Below are 21,012 nucleotides of genomic sequence, written 5' to 3' on the forward strand. Positions count from 1 at the left end.
ACATGGGCAGAGATTAAAGAAAAACTGTGGACCACAAGTGTCCGACAGACAACTAGACAGTAAAACAGTGGAATATAAAAGAGACAGACAAAATAAAAGAAAAAAAAACAGCGAACAGAAAAGTAACACACCACAGATGGACAAGGATGCATGATACAATCGTTGTGGTCATTTGATCAGGATGCAATGTGACATCACAGGGACAAGACAAAGAAACACAAGAGTAGACACAACAGAGGGGCTTTCTATCTTACTACAATACTTTATCTTGTTCAAACCATGACCATCAAAGCACATACAGTATAAAGCAGACCCCGGTCCATCGCTAAAATCTTAAAATACTTTATGGGTGGTCCACCCCCACAACAATGAACTTGGAGTAACATGCTTCACACTGCTTGACTATGAAATCATTCAATCAAACACCGGGAATTATTTTTTATGATAATAATATGACTTTGCAATTTACACATAATTTGATAATTTACACATATCAACAGAGCATTAATGTAATCCGATTTATACAATCAACAAGTGTCAGTCTTCAGATGTCACTCACATGGCTTCTAAAGGGGCTGTGAGCGAGATAAAAGAGAGATCAGAAGGGGATTGTGAGCGCCAGATGGCTGCTGATGGGTTTTGGGGATAAAGGGATATTATTAAGATATGGGGTTTGACAAATGATGTAGGATAGGGTGAATAGATCTCAGTAAGGCCATCATGAACAGATGTGTGCATGTTCAACAAATTTCATGTTAATTTTCTGTCCAACTCACCTGAACTCTGGGACCTCCGCCTGAAACTTTGGAGATGTAGCTCATGATGTACTTTGCTGCTACTGTTTTTCCTGCTCCACTCTCACCACTGAGAAAAACATAACAAAAATGTTAATAATGCAGAAACAGACACAGATGTGCTCTTTACATTATGTATGTTCAAAGACTATCTAGTTATAAAACCTAACCCTAAACCATATACTACAAACGTTCTTCTAAACACTAATTGTTAAGGTCAAATGAGAAGGGAGCACATTGCATTTAGTTTTACAAAGACAAATTCAAGTGTCAACCAGCAGCAACACCAACAAAATTAAATGTTTAACAGTACAGTTCAAATTAGATTTTTTATTGCTGTTAATAAAAAACAAGCCTCTTATTTTCCGCATACAGTAGTTTAAAAACAAGAAAAGGAGGGGGTTAACAAGCACAAACAGACTCTTGTGTGCCCCTTAAGTTGGCACCATAGTAAATCTGATTAGCCATTTTTAAGAGGGTCAGAGAGGGTTTAGTGTGGCGGTCTTTATAGATCCTTATGCCCAATTCATTGAGTAGAGGACTGTACAGCTTAAAGGGAAATTTTGTTATTTTACTAAATACATCCATCGACTACTCCATATTGAGCATGTAATTTATGTAAAGGTGTTTACATGCTTATCTTTATAATTGTGTCTGATGGCATGCTTATGAAAAGCATAATTTGTATTTAAAGGTAAATGTTCATGTCTGAACGTTTTGCAGATTTGTGTTTACGTGTTCAACAAAACGCAAATAAAGTAAAATTAGTAGTGAACAACGCAAGTCTTATCTTTCATTTAGCACTTAATGGTATATTGTACAGTAGCCTACTTAAGGTTGCTAGGCTGGGTGCCAGCTGAACTTAGAGCTGCCCACAACGTTTCAGGACGGGAAGTTCGGTCTCGAGTCGCTCCGTTGTGGTGCTACTATGCTCAAACAAAAACTGTTCTGACCAAATTGTCAGGGCGGGCTTTAAACGATGATGCACAGATGATCAACAGTGATGTAATCAACCACGTCTCCAAAGAGCACTTATGTTGAATCCTTTTACAACAAAGATGGCTGCCGCTGGAGAATTGAGATATTCTACCATCGAGTCTGTTCTAGAAGATATCAACAGCGCAGTGATTTTAAAAGAGGAACAAAGAAACACGATCAATGCATTTGTTGATCGTTTTTGCCGTCCCTCCTACAGGATTCAACAAAAGTTTAATTTATCAGCTGGCTCAGATGGTCGCTTAAGGGCGATTTATAGTCGTGCGTAGGTCCTACGGCGTAGCTACGGCGTAGGCTATCCGTAGCCTGTGCGTAGCTCTGCGTAGCTTGACGCGCACCTCACAAAATTTCTAACAGCGCGTCGGCTCTACGCGGACCGTAAGCGCTGTGATTGGTCCACCAGAACCCCTCCCGTCAGGTAAAAAAAACTGCGTCATAGGTATTTCCGTTTGAGACGGTGAAAACAAAGATGATTCAAGTTGAGGAGTGATTTAACTCAAACTGAAACAATAGTTGCTGTTTATTTACTTCCATCATTGCTGGTCTTCTCAAATTATACACAACAAGTTGCTATTTCGTCTTCGTTTGTGGGTTAACTTGCTTAGCTTCTTTTTCTGTGACGACTTCTGCTGCTACTGTGGATACACGCGTGATTACTGCCAACCAGCGGTTTCGCGGGTGTTTGCACGTCGACGCGGACGGCGACGCACAAGTATAAATGAAAACCGACGCGGAACCTACGCCGTCGCTGCTACGCCGTAGGACCTACGCACGACTATAAATCGCACTTAAGAAGATGGGATGCAGTGAAAATAGGCAACTTGGCATGCACAACAACATGAATATAACTAGCGGTCATTGCCAGCTCCTTTTCGGAAGCCTGTGGATAAAGTTCTTACAAATGGTAAGAGATAAGAGAGTCTGACTGTATGACTTAGAAAATAACTCACAATGTCGTGATATGAATTAAATGTGGTAAACATAGTAGGTGTCGATGTACATTCGCTAACTCAGACTTAGTACAATAATGTTAGTCTCATTGTAGCAAAATAACGAGCAGTTCAGGTCAGGCTGCAAAAGGACAGATGCCATTTCAACATATGTCACAAACTCGGTTGCTCTGATTGGTTGTAGGTTTATCCAATTGAGTGCAGAGGCATTTTTTGACCTGGTTCGGTTGAAACACGTCCCATAATGGAGCGGTATCAGACTCAAATTCTGACTAGAATTAAGTATGACAACATCAGGCTATAAAGTTGCAACAGTACTTAATATACAGCAATTACCCTTAGATTAAACTTACATTACCCAACAAATGTGTGATGAAATCAATAATGTAACATATATCAAATACGAAAATTAAGGTGTGAACAATGAAGACACCAATTATGAGGTTGTGTATAGTGTCAATACTTTAAATGATGCTGTAAGAATTGCGAAACAATGATCCTTTTTGCACTGATGTTTAACATTGTACAATACCTATCCAGTAGTCAGTGGTTTTCTTGCCTAAATGTTTTTACTGAATCATACAGTATGAGCATGACTATGTATGTAAATGCTCTTAGCAGCACGTCATCATTCTATAGCTTTTACATGATTACCAGATGAAATCCTACTATTTCTCTTCCTGAAATCCCTGCAGGCAGATCCAGGCTTTTCTGTGCCAACGTTACATCTACAACGCATATGTGCTGAATGTATTAAGCCAGGCTAACTACAGCAAACCATAAAGCGTTTTAAGACTGTCAGTGAACCAGACGAAAATGGCAATCATTAACTCTGTTGTTTAGTAACACTGGCACCAGGTCTTATTCTCCATCTCTGACTTGCTTCACCCTCTACTTGTCTCCTTCCGTCTGCCCTTTGCCTTTGGCAGGGTCGTACGCATGGAGATGTATGTGGTTTGGCATATGATGACAAGAGAAGCTGGTTTATTTTTCTTTATTTCGTCTTTTACCCATGTCAGTAATGCCGTTTTGAAAAGGCACAGCTGTGGAGCATTAAAGAAAGCCTTGAGAAAGCAGTACAAACTTTATTACATCACACCGCAGTAACACTATATACCTTCTACTGTACCTCGTGAGAATCTCTCTGCTGTGCAGTGTAATGCACCCGTCTATCCTCTCAGTACATGCGAAGACTCCACAAGTTCTTATAAGGGCTTTAGTTGGCATGTGGTTCTCATTCTTTTGCCTTATGATTTTTCAAACTTTCCACCTTAAAGGAAACAACGTACTGGCTCGTCCACAGGTGATGAAATGTCTGGGAACCCGTTCTTATTGATCGCTACAGCACACACTGTACACTCGGTTGAATATGTCATGTTTTATTTTTGAACCAGTTTTTTTGTAATTTATGCTGTAATATAGGTGACCAGACATTTTTTGTGATTTACGGTTTTCTACATAAAATCTTCATTCATAAAGAATATTTTGTGAAAAATATAACCTTGATATACACTCACCTAAAGGATTAATAGGAACACCATATTAATACTGTGTTTGACCCCCTTGATTCAACAAGGTGCTGAAAGCATTCTTTAGAAATGTTGGCCCATATTGATAGCACAGCATCTTGCAGTTGATGGAGATTTGTGGAATGCACATCCAGGGCACGAAGCTTCGGTTCCACCACATCCCAAAGATGCTCTACTGGGTTGAGATCTGTTGACTGTGGGGGCCATTTTTGTACAGTGAACTCTAGGGGTGGCACGGTCCATGAAAACAATCCGAACCGTTCGGTTCGCTTGTCTCGGTTCGGAGCGCGTGTGTACCGCACGGTTCAACGGTTCATGGCATGCGCAATGTAGTCTCATGCCCTGTATGTGACCTCAGATAGCGTGTTTCCCTTTCGCGCGAAAGAAGAGGTGACTGGTTTGGAGTATAAGTACTGCAGGTTATATTACGTGTAGAAATGGCAAGTGGGAGAGAAAAGGAAGTCTGCCCGCAGTTGGAGGATGCGCCAGCGTCGTATAAGTTTGGTGTGTGGAAACATATTTTTATTTCATGTTACTTATGATGACAGCGGAAATAAAACAACAGATTGAACTGCAGTCTATGGGTTGAATATTCTCCAACAGCCACAGGAGATCGCCTTCTCTCCGACCATTTATCTGAGGTACTGAACACAATGTTTTACGTCTTTTCATATTCAGCGCTATTTTTAGCCTTTCATTGATAAAATTAAAGCGGCTGATTTCCGCGTAGTTTCATTTTGCTAGCGTGTGAAAGTTGCGCGATCTTATTTCAGAAATTGCCCCTCAAAGTAATCAGGACAGAAGTGGTCAAAAGTGGACAAAAGAGACGGATTTAAATATTACAGGTGCAAAGGTTATGTTTCTCTCTCGTCCACATAAACTCTCAGTATTAAAGCAGCCTCTCAGTGATAAATCTAAGAGCTACACTGAAGTTGGCATTTTAATAAATGCAAGTTATCTTTGTGTGCTAAAAATGCACATAAAGTTTATGTAGATGGCAATACACATTCTCTTTTTTGCCAATTAAATGAAAAGCATGTTGAAATCATCAATGTCTTCTCTCTTGCTCTATCAAAATCTCATCTGGCTTTCCTCAGAGATGGTCCAATGTGCTTAAAGTCAAATTCAGTTTGTGCATGATTACATGATATAACTTTTTTAATGATGTATCCTAAATTATGGATAATTAATACATTAATAAGATAATACATTTCTGGCGTGTGAAAAATTTAAAGAAAAAATAACAACAAGAACCGTACTGAACCGTGAACCGTGACCATAGAACCGTGATACGAACCGAACCGAGGGTTTTGTGAACCGTGCCACCCCTAGTGAACTCATTGTCATGTTCAAGAAACCAATTTGAAATGATTCGAGCTTTGTGACATGGTGCATTATCCTGCTGGAAGAAGCCATCAGAGGATGGGTACATGGTGATCATTAAGGGAAGGACATGGTCAGAAACAATGCTCAGGCATGTTGTGGCATTTAAACGATGCCCAATTGGCACTAAGGGGCCTAAAGTGTGCCAAAAAAAACATCCCCCACAGCATTACACCACCACTACCAGCCTGCAGAGTGGTAACAGAGCATAATGGATCCATGTTCTCATTCTGTTTACGCTAAATTCTGAAATTGAGACTCATCAGACCAGGCAACATTTTTCCAATTTTGGTGAGCTTGTGCAAATTGTAGCCTGTTTTTCCTATTTGTGGTGGAGATGAGTGGTACCCGATGGGTTCTTCTGCTGTTGTAGCCCATCCGCCTCAAGGTTGTGCGTGTTGTGGCTTCACAAATGCTTTGCTGCAAACCTCGGGTATAAAGAGTGGTTATTTCAGTCAAAGTGGCTCTTCTATCAGCTTGAATCAGTCGGCCCATTCTCCTCTGACCTCTAGCATCAACAAGGCATTTTCGCCCAAAGGACTGCCGCATACTGGATAATTTTCCCTTTTCACACCATTCTTTGTAAACCATTGAAATGGTTGTGCGTGAAAATCCCAGTAACTGAGCAGATTGTGAAATACTCAGACCGGCCCGTCTGGCACCACCAACCATGCCACGCTCAAAATTGCTTAAATCATCTTTCTTTCCCATTCTGACATTCAGTTTGGAGTTCAGGAGATTGTCTTGACCAGGACCACACCCCTAAATGCATTGAAGCAACTGCCATGTGAATGGTTGATTAGATAATTGCATTAATGAGAAATTGAACAGGTGTTCCTAATAATCCTTAAGGTGAGTGTATGTAATACTGACTGAGTAAGGAAATGTCAATGATTGAAATCAAACTGATGTTCCCAATCTCATAATTAGATTATGAGACTTTAGCCTGGATTTCACAGACATGGTTTTAGTTTTGCATATGATAATCTTCCACACATGGAAACAGATGGATGGGTGAGTGAGTGAGAGATCAGAGAAAAGAGAGAGTCATTATTCTGTCTCATTCAATGTCTACTAAGTGACGAGTCATGAGTCTGATTATTATTTACCAGGAGAAACGTCCAGTCAGCACATACAGCACTGGGCACATGTGGGTGTAACTGTATTGTTTCATACTGTAGAGCAAGACCATGAGGCCTGCCATACTAACAAGATGATGAAGTCTTACAGATCTCAATAGAATTGTCTATTAATGCTCTCCCTTAGATCATTTGTGTAAATCTAAAGTGCTTTCCTCTTTGGGAGAATGCATCGAATTGTGTTCCATCCTTCCTCTATTGTTCCTACTGAACAATACTGATTTATCATCGCTTTATGTACACAATGAAGATTAACACATCTAAGAAGGACCGAGAAAAGTTGTGAAAGATACTAGACAATAACAATACTAAGTCATCAAAAGCCAGATGCCACATGACCCAAGACAATAAATGAACAACAAAAATACTGGTCTCCGCAATGTGATAATTACCAGGTACACACACACTCGATTTTCATAGCATAAAGTGTCCTAGACAAGGTTTACAAGAACTGCCCATGAAAAACAGGTCACTTCTTGGTGTAATTGTTTTTTTGAAAAACCTATAAATGTACTAACCATAACACAGCTGGCCAAATGCTGCATGGACAGCAACTTCACCGAAGGCTTTGTTTACTAAGCTGGTTCATCAGAAATTCACTTCCAGTCTCTTTATGTGGTATAAACGTACTGGAAGCTGTTAACTGTACAAACAGTTAAGTGAAAAACTGCTGAAACAGAAGCCATTGCCTATGAAGCGCTAGTCACTGTCTAAGCCACAGGTGACATCAGACCAGACAGAAAATGTACCTCTCTGCAACTTCCTCTGCTTCACAGTGTTTACCCATAAAACCCAAACATTCAGATCTGCAGGATGGCAGGGTGAAATCTGGGACATAACACTTCCTTTCAGAACTGAAAAGTTTAAACTGTTTCTAACCAGAGAGGGTGAATGTGAGGCCTTTCACCCTTATACAGTGTAAGTGTAGTTCATTTTACACTTGTGGTAATGGTACAAAATAGGATATTTTTTCTAAACAGGTTTCCTAAAGAACTCCTCCCAAAAGTTTAATTTTTAGACCAAACAGTCAATTCCTTGCTAAACAGCACTTAAAGGCGGAGTCCATGATGTTTGAAAGCCAATGTTGATATTTGAAATCACCTAAACAAACACGTCCCTACCCCAATAGAATCTGGACCTTCGGTTGATAGACCCGCCCCACACATACGCAACCCGGCATTTGATTTGATTTGATTGGCTATAAGTGTGTTTTGGTAGTCGGCCCGTCTCCTTTTCCAAACCGTTTTTCAAACATCGTGGACTCCGCCTTTAACTCTTTTAAACAATTTGAGACCGCGTGAAACCTCAATTTAACTACGAGCATCAAAGTTTCATTTCATTGATTTACCATAATTTAAATCATTAACTTCAATTGATTTTATGATTTATTTTCGAACAGATAATGAACAGAACAGTATCATTGAAATAATAATAATTCAACTTCAACTCGAATCCTTTTAATGAAAAGGTCCACTATTCCTAAAATCTCGTGTGGCTCTCCCATTAAGAAACGCATGCCAAGAAAGGCATTATCGGACTGATTTGTGTTTCTGCTAGCATCTAAACTATCACTCTTCTGGGTTAAAGTGAGACAATGTGAATGCACATTCAGAGATCAAAAGCTCTGCAGAGACTTTCAGTCTCCAATAGGATCTAAGCATGAAAAACCTCCTGCAATATCAAGTTCATGACTGAACAGTGGAGAAGTTTCCTCCTATTCAGAGTAGCAGGATGATGGAACTTTATTTCCTGTAGCCTACTCAGGAAGCTCTTGTGCTTTGTTTCTTCATACATCCTGGAGAAAATATACACAGGTCCAAAAATGCTAACTAAAGACCAAATGCTATAAAATGACCTTCCCTGCATCCGATAAAAAAGTCCAGTCTCTGTGAAGCCAATCTTAAAAAATGTTTCTAAACACATTATAAATGTTAGAAATGTTTTGCTGAAACATGCCAAAAAGACTGTAAACTATGTAATACTGGATTGCAAAGTTAAACAGTTAAACAGTTTTTCACCATTTCTGAGTTTTAGGCGGGCCTGAAACAGTGGGTCGATGACGCATTCAAGCTGAGAAGGCAGCTTTCCCGCAAGTGGGTGTGGTTTCAGCGTAGACGAGGACACGCCCCCACTGCTTAAGAGCAGAGAATGCAGCCTATTATTTTATTTACTTGCAATTTTTGGGGGTGGTTAATAATACCACATTTTTCTGTGGTGTGACATACTCAGGACACAATTAATATCTGACTTTACAGGGACTTTAAGTACCTAATTTGTGACAGTGCGGTCTATGTAGTGTGTGCATACATCTGCAATGTTTGCATTATCATGTGACACGTATGTATATATCACTTAGACTAAAAAAAGAGCTGCTCGGTTCATAGTTTTCCAGTATTTCTATATTTATAAATGTTTTAAATTTGGCAGCTCCTTGGCCTCATGGGATAGAAAAGTGTTCATCTGACCAATACTGAGAAATCCTAAAAGCAATAGATCATTGAGGTATTTCTCACATATAGTTTCTTCTATTATGAGGTTTTTAACATACGCATTTATTATACTGATATTCACATACTATATAAAGTATTAAAGTAGATGATTTCAGAATCAGTGTTTGTCTACTTTGATCTGTAACATCACAAAAAATAAGTTAAAATTCACATGGACACTGTTCTCTAGGTATATCTACATGAAACTTCTGAGGCTGCCAGGCTTGTTAAGTTTGTTCTATTCATAACTATCAAACTATGTAACTAGTCATTTGTCTTTAAACCCTCAAAACGTATCATTAAAACCGTGGTGATGATGATCTATTCACTCTGAAAGCCAGTCAGCTCTCCTCCTATTATAATGTGTGCATTGGTGTCATACCAACTCCAGAGGTACAGGCACACCCATTTCAACAAACAGATAGATACATTATAAGCTTTTGTTATAAGTGATTCATGATATTTACTCATTTAGATGTTCAAGAGTAAATGCGCTTTTTTGCCAAAAGAGGCTATTTCAGAAAGTTCAAAACTTCATCCTCACCTGATGATGACACATTGGTTCTCACGATCAATCATCATGTTTCTATACATGTTATCAGCTAGCGCATAGATATGAGGAGGATTTTCATACTGAGCCTGAGGAAAGAGAGAGAGAAAAAGAGAGAGAGAGAGAGAGAGAGAGAGGGAGAGAGAGAGAGAGAGAGAGCAGCAGACATATTAGCTCACGTGGATCAGCTTCTGTGTAGCACATGTGTCAAAACTTTTTAGAAATATTTAACACTTTTGGCTGTTACTTCTACATGTCAACGATTATTGACATAAAGCTTGTTGAGGAGACAGGATTTTAGTACACTGGCCAGATGTGATACAGTATCTAGACTTGTACAGTATGTACTGTTTGGTGGAGGTCAATTGGCTTTGGCGGGTAAGGCAGGTCTGTTCTGCATTTTTCTGTATAAGAATTCAGCTGTTAAAACATTTGCACCACGTCTACAGCCTTTAAAAAGCTGTCTTTTACACTTACACTAAAAACATTAATGGACTAATTATTATTTACATATGAGGAGCTCAGATGCAAAAGCCACTAAACACTATCTCAATCAAAAACGTTCATCAAACACATTTATTTCCAATTCGCTTAATCCCACCCTGAGGCCCTTCAGAAATACTAGTTCATTGCAGTCCATTAAAGTCCCACTGTGGAGAAAATCATTTTATTGTTGTTTATATATGTCTATGTGGTGTTTCAAGACATGCAATGTGTAAATTCATGATTCAACACCATTGCTTTAAAATATTTTCTCCATAAAAATTGTTGACAGTCTCATTTTCGTTGTTTAAAATCCCTGTGATGTTTCCAACGTCACAAACATTGAATGCATGGAATAGTAGTTTGAATTATAAATGTTTTGGATGCCGGATAGACACCAGCACTTAAAGATTAGTGCTTCAAACGCGTAGTTCACATGTACATTGTAAGAAACCGAACTTAGAAGTTATGTGACTGAAACTGCAGAATGTAGCATCTATTTACATATATATCTATGGTCAGAGGTGGTGCGAAAAACTGGAGTCTGGGACAAATTCGCATAATCATATCTGTTGTCCGAGCTGTGCGATTGAGTAGAGGTGGGGTCTAATTTGTATATTCATAGATCCGCGTATACTAAATGAGTTAAGGGTGTAGAGTTACATTTCATGCTGTTGACAGGTAAAACTTTTATTTATGCTTTTATAATGATGTGTTTTCACTGTTAAAATTCTTTAAAAGACTGATTAAAATGCCCATTTACAAGAAATTATGTCAGGGTTTTGCATCTGAGCTCTTCATATCTTTCAGTTAAGACTTTAGAGAAACATATCAAGCAGTGCCTAGTTGGTAAGCTTTTTTGGTAGCACTTTATTTTACAGTACGTGTACTTACCTTGTACATATTTGGTTAATAAGTTGTACTTACCGACAAATGTGTGGTACCTACTTTTAGGTATCTACATGGTAATTAATTGGTATCATTACTGTACTTACCAGTGGTACATACTTAATTATAGTTATTATGTAACTTATATAAGTACTGGGTAAATACAGATACATTCTTATAGTATAGGTATACTGTAACTAACGAGAAACATTACTGTACTTACAAATAAATGTACAATAGTAGTATTTAGTATTTACAGGCAAGTTAGGGTAAATGACAGGTATTTATAGTGTACATATATGATAACTAATATCAAACACTACTGTACTAACTAATTGTATATACACGATATATTAGTCCCTGGGTTAATCCCCAGTACTTATCTAGAGTTACATAATTAATAACTACCAAGTATGTACCACTGGTACTGTAAGTACAGTAATGCTACCAATTAATTACCATGTAGATACCTAAAAGTAAGTACCACACATTTGTCAGTAAGTACAACTTATTTACAATATGTGTAAAAGGTAAGTACACGTACTTTAAAATAAAGTGCTATCGCTTTTTTTAGGGAATTTACATTATGCTCTATGGGCTTTGACTCAACAGTCATGTAAGTGAAGCCATAATGGAGATTTACAAAGGCTTAAAAATTCACAACATGACAATTTCTTGGACACCACAGTAAATAGTTTGTTCTTGACTCAGATGAAACCTAAACTATGTGTGAGAAACCCATCTTAAAAAGACTTACTGCGCCTTGGTACATCTCGATTTCTTTCTCCCCAAAATAGGGCATTTGTTTGAAAGGGTTCACTGAGATGAGCACAGGACCAATGTATGTCTGCAAATGAATGTTAAGGTCCAAAAGATCACTGAAAGAGAAACTGGCATGTACAATTTCTATGCAAATATGTCATTTTATTCATTTTAAAATGTTTAGCATCTTAATAAGGGAAAACTTCATGAACAACTTTACTCATTGTGGTTAGTATTCATAAAACTTGACTTATTATTCATCAACCAGCCCAGTGAAAGTCTTATGTAATGAGCTGGTGACATCAGTGAAGTTATATATGGGAGCAGAGGAGATGCTGGTTATTGGGTCAGACACTGTTGATCTCCTCTGAATTCAATAGGAAGAGAAGAGCCACGCAGTGTGAGCGACTCCAACTATTTGGCTGACTGGCAGTAGTTGCTCTTTGCAAATAAAGGAAGTATTGAGCTTGGCTCGCTGTGACCTCAGTTCCATATGCTGCTGACTGGAACACTTTGGTGTTGTTGCTATTTTCTGACCACAGTCACAAGCAGATTTGGACCATGAATCCAAAATGTCCAGAGTCTGCCAAGACTCCATTATCCTAATAAGGGCAAAAAGAGAAATATATGGCTAGTGAGATTTTCATCTCAAGAAAAGCCAATTTTGTTTGAAGGAAGTCAGCTGTAATATGTAAAAAATTAGACGTGAACCCTGCCAAGTTCTTGGGGTTCATATAGACCAGAGGTAAACCGGCATTCTTTAGCTGCCATTAACAATCTGTTCTTACAAACACAGCCCTGGACATAAGGCTTTGATCAAAAACGGTCTGCTACTGTGAGAAAATGGCAAATTAGTCAAACTATAGGCTTTAAGGACAACTTTCATGTTAAATGCGGGTGTTTGGTGAAGGCTGGTCAGGATAAACCCGGACAAGATTTGAATCTTAAAACTATTAAGGTCCAGTGGCAGTTCTGTAACAGGCTACAGGAAACCATCCATCTGCAAAATCCAGATATACCAGATAAACTCAAAATAAGTTTGCGGGTTGGGATTCAGTGGGGGTATTCTGGTACAAAAAGGCCTCCATAACATAACCTATAACTAAATATAATCCACAATAGATGATTTCCTAAATATCCAATAGTTTTTAGGCATAAGGCATTAAACATGTGAGAAGGATACAAAAATAAAGTCATCCATGTATCTTTTCTTGAGATTTTCCACAATGGCATCCTCACTGATCTTGGTGAGCAGCACCATGTCATCCACTCCGCTCTGCTTGACATTGTGGCTTTGCCAATGGTACCGGTAATGTCCCCGGCTCCCCTGTGAAAGCAAACACAAACAAAACACTCTCATCAGACTGTATACACACACCCATAGCAGCAGGTAACAGTCAGAAACTGTATTAGCATATATTTGAATATCCAAAAACAATATTAAACACCTGACAGAAGTCCAACATGACCAGACTCCTTCTGAACTCATTCTAAAGTCACTGTGAAATTTTTTCGATGTTAACATAACATATTGTCTTTGTACCCAATTTGAATATCATTGCGCCTCTTGCAGCCATGTTACAGCAGCAAAGTCCTTGATTATTACGCTAGAATGAGAGTATAGTTCCTTCCTTTTTAGTATAGAAAATCGCAACTTTTAATTTTCCATCTGTCTTAGTACACGATATAACTACAGAAAAATATAAAAACTTTTTGGTTATTTTTTGTGCGATGCTAATGGTCTAATCAGATTCAATGGATTGTGCTAAGCTATGCTAAAAGTGGCACCGCCAAACCCGTTGATCAGCTGAATGGATTCCAAAACGGTAAAAATCAAATGTTTAACCCTAGGGGAGCTAAAAAATGAGCAGGTTTTCAAAACAAGTAGAGTGTCCCTTTAATACTGTCAGAATTTGGAAGACTGGATGATGTCAGAAAGTGGTAAAGAAGCCTATTTGGATGCCAGTTGTTGGAAATCCTGTTCAGTTTTTTGGAAACAATCAATATGATGCATTTACATTTATTGGAAGTCATGACACACAACTGACATTTAATCCAAACCGCTAAACAGTTCCAGATCACATTCGTTCACAATGCATTGCATTGCTGACGCAGTTTTTGCAAGCAAACCGTCCGCTCAGCAGGATGACCACGTCCAAATCATCGCTTGCAGCTTATTCTTCCTCACCACAGCAGATGTTGATTTTATTTTTCTAAAGCAATGAAAGTGCACGATCAGGAGTCTCCCTAACGCTCCACTAAATCCTTCTTTTGATCTCTGCCTGATGTTCCCTCCATCTCTCCCTTCTCTTACCTCCCTTCCCATTTCTGGGTCTGTTTGCTTCCGCTCTGGTAATGTTTTTGCAGAGGGTGTGTCTCCAGAGAGCTGGGTCATTCATCACGGGGCGTGAGTCAATGACTTCTGGCTACCGTAATGAGGTCACAATGTCCCGTGAGGAACCGGGCCCTTAGTCAGAATCACACAAAGCCATTTGAGTGCATTGGAGAGGACATCAAAGGAGATGCGTACAAAAAGTATGCCTCAAGTGCAGAGATCGGATTGAGTGCCAGACAGACGCAGACAGTGAGTGTGCTGCTTGGAAAGCACATGAACCAGCTGCACTGCTGTTTTAAACATTTTCCTCTGTAATGTTCAATCATTAGGGTCTTAGTCTGATTTAAGGGCAGTTTTGTCCATTCTTCTCCTACAGCAATTTTCCTATGTTAAGGAATGCCATGACAATGTTAGGGATATGAGGTAAACTGGAAAGATATTTAAAATCATTCTTTTTTCACACTGCGAAGTCTGAAAAACTGACAATCATTTGGTGCTTGGAAAAAGAAAAGCAGGTCGTTTTTCTCTGAAAGGATTGCTGTCATAAACCAGGTAAAATAAAGGGAAAAAACAAGTAATTCCATGACAACAATAGTAACTTCACCAGAAGATTATTAATGGTGAAGCATAGTTTTTAAAACTGGGTATCTTATTCAGTGGCGGCTAGTTACTGCTCTTCCAAGGGGGCAAATTCAAAATGTGTTCGGACTCGGAGTATCATTGTGTTGCTCGAGTTTTCAAAATATGTGTTTGTTGCGTCATGTGAACCATGTGCACAGTGACGGCTGGTAACTTCGTCACAACATGTATGTAGCTTGTCATGTGTGTGGTTCGTTATTTCAAAATATGTGTTCTGCGCTTTGAGAGATCGTGTGTGCATCACGTGTCTTGCCAAAATAAGTGCCTGCTGCCTTGAACTTGAAAAGAGACGCTCGCGTTTGCCAGATACTCGCATAATCTCATGCGTAATCAGAGTTTAATGTTAAGGGAGTGTCTTGCGTGTATTTAGGGAACTTGAGCGTCTCTTTTTTCATAAACGGTTTTGACGCGTGAGCAGCAGGCACTTAATTAGCGCATCCTCGGAAGAGCAGTCACAAGCCGCCACTGCATGTGCATGACGTGTTTTGTCAAAATAGGTGCCTGCTGCACACGCGTCAAAACCGTTTATGATGAAAGAGACGCTCACGTTCACAAAATACATGCATGACACTCCCTTAACAGTAAACCCTGATTACGCATGAGATTATGAGAGTATTTGGTAATGCGAGCTTCTCTTTTATCATAAACCCTGCGTCTGCAGCAGGCACTTATTTTGACAAGACACGTGATGCACATTTTGAAATTACGAACCACACACATTATGGGCTCCATACATGTTGTGACGAACTTCGCATTGTGCGCCCTCGAAAAAAGAAGTCACCGGCCCCCATTGATCTTACTAAACTAATGCTGCGTTTCAGACAACTCAGATTTAGGATATTTCCCACCTCAAACAACATTTAGTTACATTAAAAGAACGCCGTTCCAGACCATATTAAGAAATTCGCACCATAAGTCCACTTACACTTGACTGTTTTCTTCTTTAAAAGGTACATTGTGTAACTTTTAGATGGATCTCTTGACAGAAATGAAAAATAATAAAACAGAACTATATTATAAATGGTGTATAAACTGTATTGTTTTTATTACCTTAGAAAGAGGCATTTTTTTCTACATACACTGCGGGTCCCCTTACATGGAAGTCGCCATGTCACCCATTCATGTTTTGACGGTAGCCCAAAACAGACAAACTGTTCTATAGAGCGCATTTTGTCACTACGTTGTCCCAGACGATGACATGTTTCCACCATAGCTTCTCTATGCATTTCGATCACATTGCAATTTACAATCCCATTCCATTAGTAGTGAGCACGCACACACACACACACAACAAAGAAGCGGGCAGCATCATTGCAATGACCGGGGAGCATTTGTGTGAAAGTTGCTTACAAACCAGATTATCTAACCATTAGACCACGACTGCCTTATGATATTATGGTATCTCGTGAGAAAATATCATTAATCTGGACATATCAGAAGGTTGCTATGCAGGCAAAGCTATTATAATATCATGGAGTTTTGCACGTCTGGAATGCTGCACTCACTATATCAATATTCCAGAACTGTTTTCTAATATGATACATATAACCAAGGAGTGTTAATTGCCCTGTGGCTGGGACTCATAAACACCTACAAACAAAATGAACTGTCTCTATTTCCACCACATGTTCCTTATAAACAAACCAAAGCAAAGCTTCAGAATAAACTGAACTAATAAACCAGTATGCTATATAAAATACACTATATAAAATTACTTTTGTATATTATTTTCCCCTGAGGTCTGTTAGCAAACCAAGTTTAAGTCAAGCTTGAAAGTATCCTAGCGTGAACCTGTTCTCTGTGTTTTCTTCCTGTCTTTTAACACTTTCTGGTAAATGTATTAATAAAAACAACATAACTTTTTTTTTAAAGTCATAAATGAAACATGTTTGAAATCCATTCCTACCCTCCATCTAATCTTTTGTGACACCTTTATTAAATGTTCAAACTAACTTTTTGTTTATGATCCATTAATAGTCAAAGCAGTATGTAACCAAGCACGTTTTAAGACCACTGAAAGAAAATCCAAGCATGATGATCACAACTGACTAGACCACAGCACAATTTTAGTCTCTGAAATAAATGCATTTCATCTATAAAGCAGAATGCACATTTAAGCAGCGAGCCAAAGACTTGAGGACCACACAAAGTCACCCAATAAAGAAAACATGGCAGCGTCTTTGCTTTTAAAAGAGCAATAGTTGCTCCCACTAGACTTATTTAAGGATGAAAATGTACTGTTTTGTGAAGAAACACCGGAAACATGGGAGGCTAAAGTTCACTGAGCTTGTGCTGTGGCTTACCCAAAAACAGCAGGCATCATTTAAAACCATGACAAAAATGATACCCATCTGCACCAAGCAAGGTCACATCCCAAAACAGACATAAATAAGAATTTAAAATAACCCTGCATAAAATACCTAAACAACAATAAAGCTCAGTATTACAAACAGCACAGTAGATGACAGTTCACATTCACACAAATAAGCTGAATACTACCATAATATGACATGACATCACATGCATGTTAGTGACAAACTAAATGAAAACATAAGGGAACAAGGTACATTGGTTTTATCTCAAATCCTTGCAGTCTAGAATCACACCGTAGCAGTGATTTATCTGATTCATGGACTTTGTCTTTTCCCATTCTGAGTCTGATGATTATCTGATGATTTAGTGTGTTTCACTTTGAAATACAAGCTTGTAGTAATGGCCGGTGTTGTTTCTGCATGTAGGTTATTACAGTATATCAGTTTTAAATATCTCTTTTGAAAGATAAGAGTTTGGGTTTATAAAGTATTAACCGACTGCTTGGTATCACCTGTATATTAAATATGTGACAAAAATGACCATCATGATAAAAAAAACAAAACAGGGACAGTTCACAAAAATGCTTCATTCATGAAAAAGAGAGAAAAAATCCATTGTTCTCTCTCAAAATTCTCGCCAGAAAATACTGTAACAGATAATTTCCCCGCTGTAATCCTACAGCAGTTGAGAAATGTCAGCAGCACAGTTTTGGGTCCGTAGCGCCTTGGCAGGCTGTTCCCTCATGCAAATACCATCGCCTTATATGGCGAGCATGGAGCGGAGCTCTACGCCAGCACAGGCTCAGGAAATGGCTGGGTTTGATTCAATAAGGCGGCAATTTTTCTAGATGCTTCTTCTATTCACTACAAAACCATCTGGATTTCACACAAGGGCCTCTGCTACCACACAGCAGGTCTAATGTAGGATCTGATTGGCCAGATCTGCTCCGATCCCATCTCACTATGAAGAACGGAGTAGTCCTTCATGTAAAGATTCCTGATGAATGAATAAAATGAAAAGCACAGTCCTATGGTTCTCTGATTGATGGATTAAGCATATGGAGTACAGTACGGTGACTTGGCTGTGTATCTGGTTCAAACCAGATGTGTTAATAAAAAATAAGGCAGAGAATGTGTAATGAAACGATTAAGATATTTCAGGAGGAATCTATATAAATTTATGGGACTCAGCCAGTCTGTGAAAATCACATTTTCTGCATAAAATCATTTATAATGTAAAGAACATTCTGTAACAAATCAACTTGATGTCTTAGATTTTGAGTGAGGATATGTCAAAGGTTGAAATTAAAGCGAAATCAATTACTTTGATTCTTCGAATTACATATTTAGACATCCATGATTTCAAAGGCAGGGTTATGTCCGCATCTGATGGAGTCTATACTGTATATTAATTGGCTATAGACCGTTTCAGCGGTAACAACATAAACAAGCCGCTGTCGCGGTCCGCACGTAACTTCCGGTAAACTCCGCTAATAATAAATAACAACAAATTCTTTAAACATAGTTTATTTATATAACAAGCAAACAAAACAACACATAGATTACCTAGGAAACCAAAACATTTGTTATTTTCGACGAGGCATTTGTTTAAGAGATCAGTTTAGCAACTAGTCAGACCATTAAAAAAACGAAACCGGAAGTAAGGTTCGGATCCAGACGTGTATCACGTGCGTCCGATGAAACCATCTATTGAGGGGGCCATGAGACAGTCGTAGTAATGATGAGAGAGAAACTGAATTTCAAAAATGTGTCTCACTCGAAGCCCACGAGATAATGATGAAAACATTTCAGTCATGCCCTTCAACAGGAGACACATACAGCTGGCATACTATATAAACTCATCTATAAAGTGATCATCGTCTGCTCAATGTTTTACAATTGTGAGCACATTTATGAATGTCATAAAATCCTATTATTTTTATCGCAAAAAATATATCATCCAGGGGCACATCTGGTACTCACAAACAAAACTATGGGTGCTCCAGAAGGAGAACAAAATATCATAAAATGGTAAGTGGATACTGATGTAAGGGGAAAAACACATGCAGGCACTCATATGTTCAAAGGGTATTTTAAGACAGGCCTACATATTTTATATTAAAGAGCACTTATTGTCCAATTTACGTTTTTAAATTTCCTTTGGTGTGTAAGTGTGTATTAGTACATGTTAACGATACATACCCCAAAGTAAATGACGCAAGTTATCGTCTCCAGCGTAAATCTATTTTCTTGGACTACAACAAACACATGGATTGTAGGCAACAGTTTACTTCCTGGGATTGGGGATGTAGACAAGACCGACATTATCATAATTCCTCCCGCTTCGGACTTACAGCCTATAAATTAACTCATGTTAGCAACCGAATCTTTCAAACATGGTGAGGAGCGTAACGTTTCCGGCTGACATCAGAGGTATTCAGGCCAATCAGAACGTAAAGATTAGCTGGCCAATCAGGGACACAGAGCTTCAAATACAAGCATTTCAGGAAGAGAGTGAAATCTGGAGCCACGAAAATGTACGGATGTGGAAAATAATGTGTTTTTATCCATAAACCACGCGAACACATTATACCAAATAGATAAAATAATCTTGTTTTATTAGCAATTAAATAGGTGCACTTTAAACAACACCAAAACGCATATCAGCCCAAACAAGTCTTTGTCAGGATGCAGTGCCATTTTCCATTTTATAAATGGTTTTGACATTACATGCACTTAATTCTAGGTGGTTCTAAAGCCCTTAGAATTTTAAGTGGTCCTTAAAAAGGCCTCACAGAAAATGCCAGTCTGGAGTATGTCCATAGCGGCCCAAGCTTAATGTTGACCCTCTAAATTGAAACTTCAAATTAAGTATCAAGTCTGGAGATGAGATGAAACATAGGTGTGCAATGAAAGTAAAATATAAATGTGTCCCTGTATGTGAAATACATACTACAGTCTCAATTTAAAGGCTTCATAAACACTGATTTCAATCTTTGACATGGCCTTTCTCAGTCAAAAGATATCAAGGTTATATCTGCACAGAATGTAAGATGATTTTACATAGAAAACACTTTAGAAAGGCACGTTAATTGTGTTTTCACAGGGTCACAGATATGCATTTCTAGCATTACATAATCAAAATTGTAATTAATCCCAGTGATGACGTACTAAGAAAAATACCTTTAGAGGCGTTGGTCAGGTTACTAAGGAGTAAGAGAACGCACAGGAGACAAGGAGAAAATTCTGGGCAAGAAGGGGCAATGGAGGCAGGTCTGTCTGCAGCGTCTCCAGAGACAGCTAACACAGAGGGTTTGTGTAAGCTGAGATAGGAGTGGCTCTGAAATGTCTGGCTACTGCTGGGAAACTCTGGGCCAAAGTTTCCGAGTTGAGCGCAGTCATATACTTCAGCACGCTTTTGAAGGCAGTGGAAGAAAATTTAGCACATTTTGTCTATTGGGGAAGTCTGGAACACCATCATTTTCCCTGAAGTACAAATAGGGATGGATTATGTTTAGACTGGGTTTCTAAAAACGGTGCTGAAATTCGTATCGCGCGGCTGATGAGACAAGGTGACGCTGCATCATCGTACAGACAGCAGAATCCATTCTCATGACCATTGACTGTCATTTCATCCATACACACTTGATTTTTTTTACAAAAGCTGTAACTGGAAAGGTACTCTTTAAAAATGTCCTAATATGTACTATTTAGGTACATGTATGCATTTGGTACCAATATGTACATTTTAGGTACTAATATG

The 21,012-nt window shown here is 38.7% G+C and overlaps 1 protein-coding gene across 2 annotated transcripts in view; it reads right to left on the reverse strand.

Annotated features, from left to right (window-relative positions):
- The window catches only part of myo1ea (myosin IEa), a 56,332-nt gene that overhangs the window by 23,312 nt on the left and 12,008 nt on the right, over positions 1 to 21,012 (reverse strand). For both annotated transcript variants that reach the window (XM_065267929.1, XM_065267928.2), the window contains exons 2-5: positions 13,147 to 13,290; positions 11,959 to 12,048; positions 9,825 to 9,919; positions 777 to 864 (exon numbers count right to left, since the gene is read on the reverse strand). In XM_065267929.1, coding sequence (XP_065124001.1) covers positions 777 to 864; positions 9,825 to 9,919; positions 11,959 to 12,048; positions 13,147 to 13,290 — 417 coding nt within the window. The remainder of the gene's footprint in view (positions 1 to 776; positions 865 to 9,824; positions 9,920 to 11,958; positions 12,049 to 13,146; positions 13,291 to 21,012) is intronic.

This window comes from Paramisgurnus dabryanus, chromosome 2, assembly GCF_030506205.2.
Source record: "Paramisgurnus dabryanus chromosome 2, PD_genome_1.1, whole genome shotgun sequence".
In the NCBI taxonomy this organism is placed as follows: domain Eukaryota; kingdom Metazoa; phylum Chordata; class Actinopteri; order Cypriniformes; family Cobitidae; genus Paramisgurnus; species Paramisgurnus dabryanus.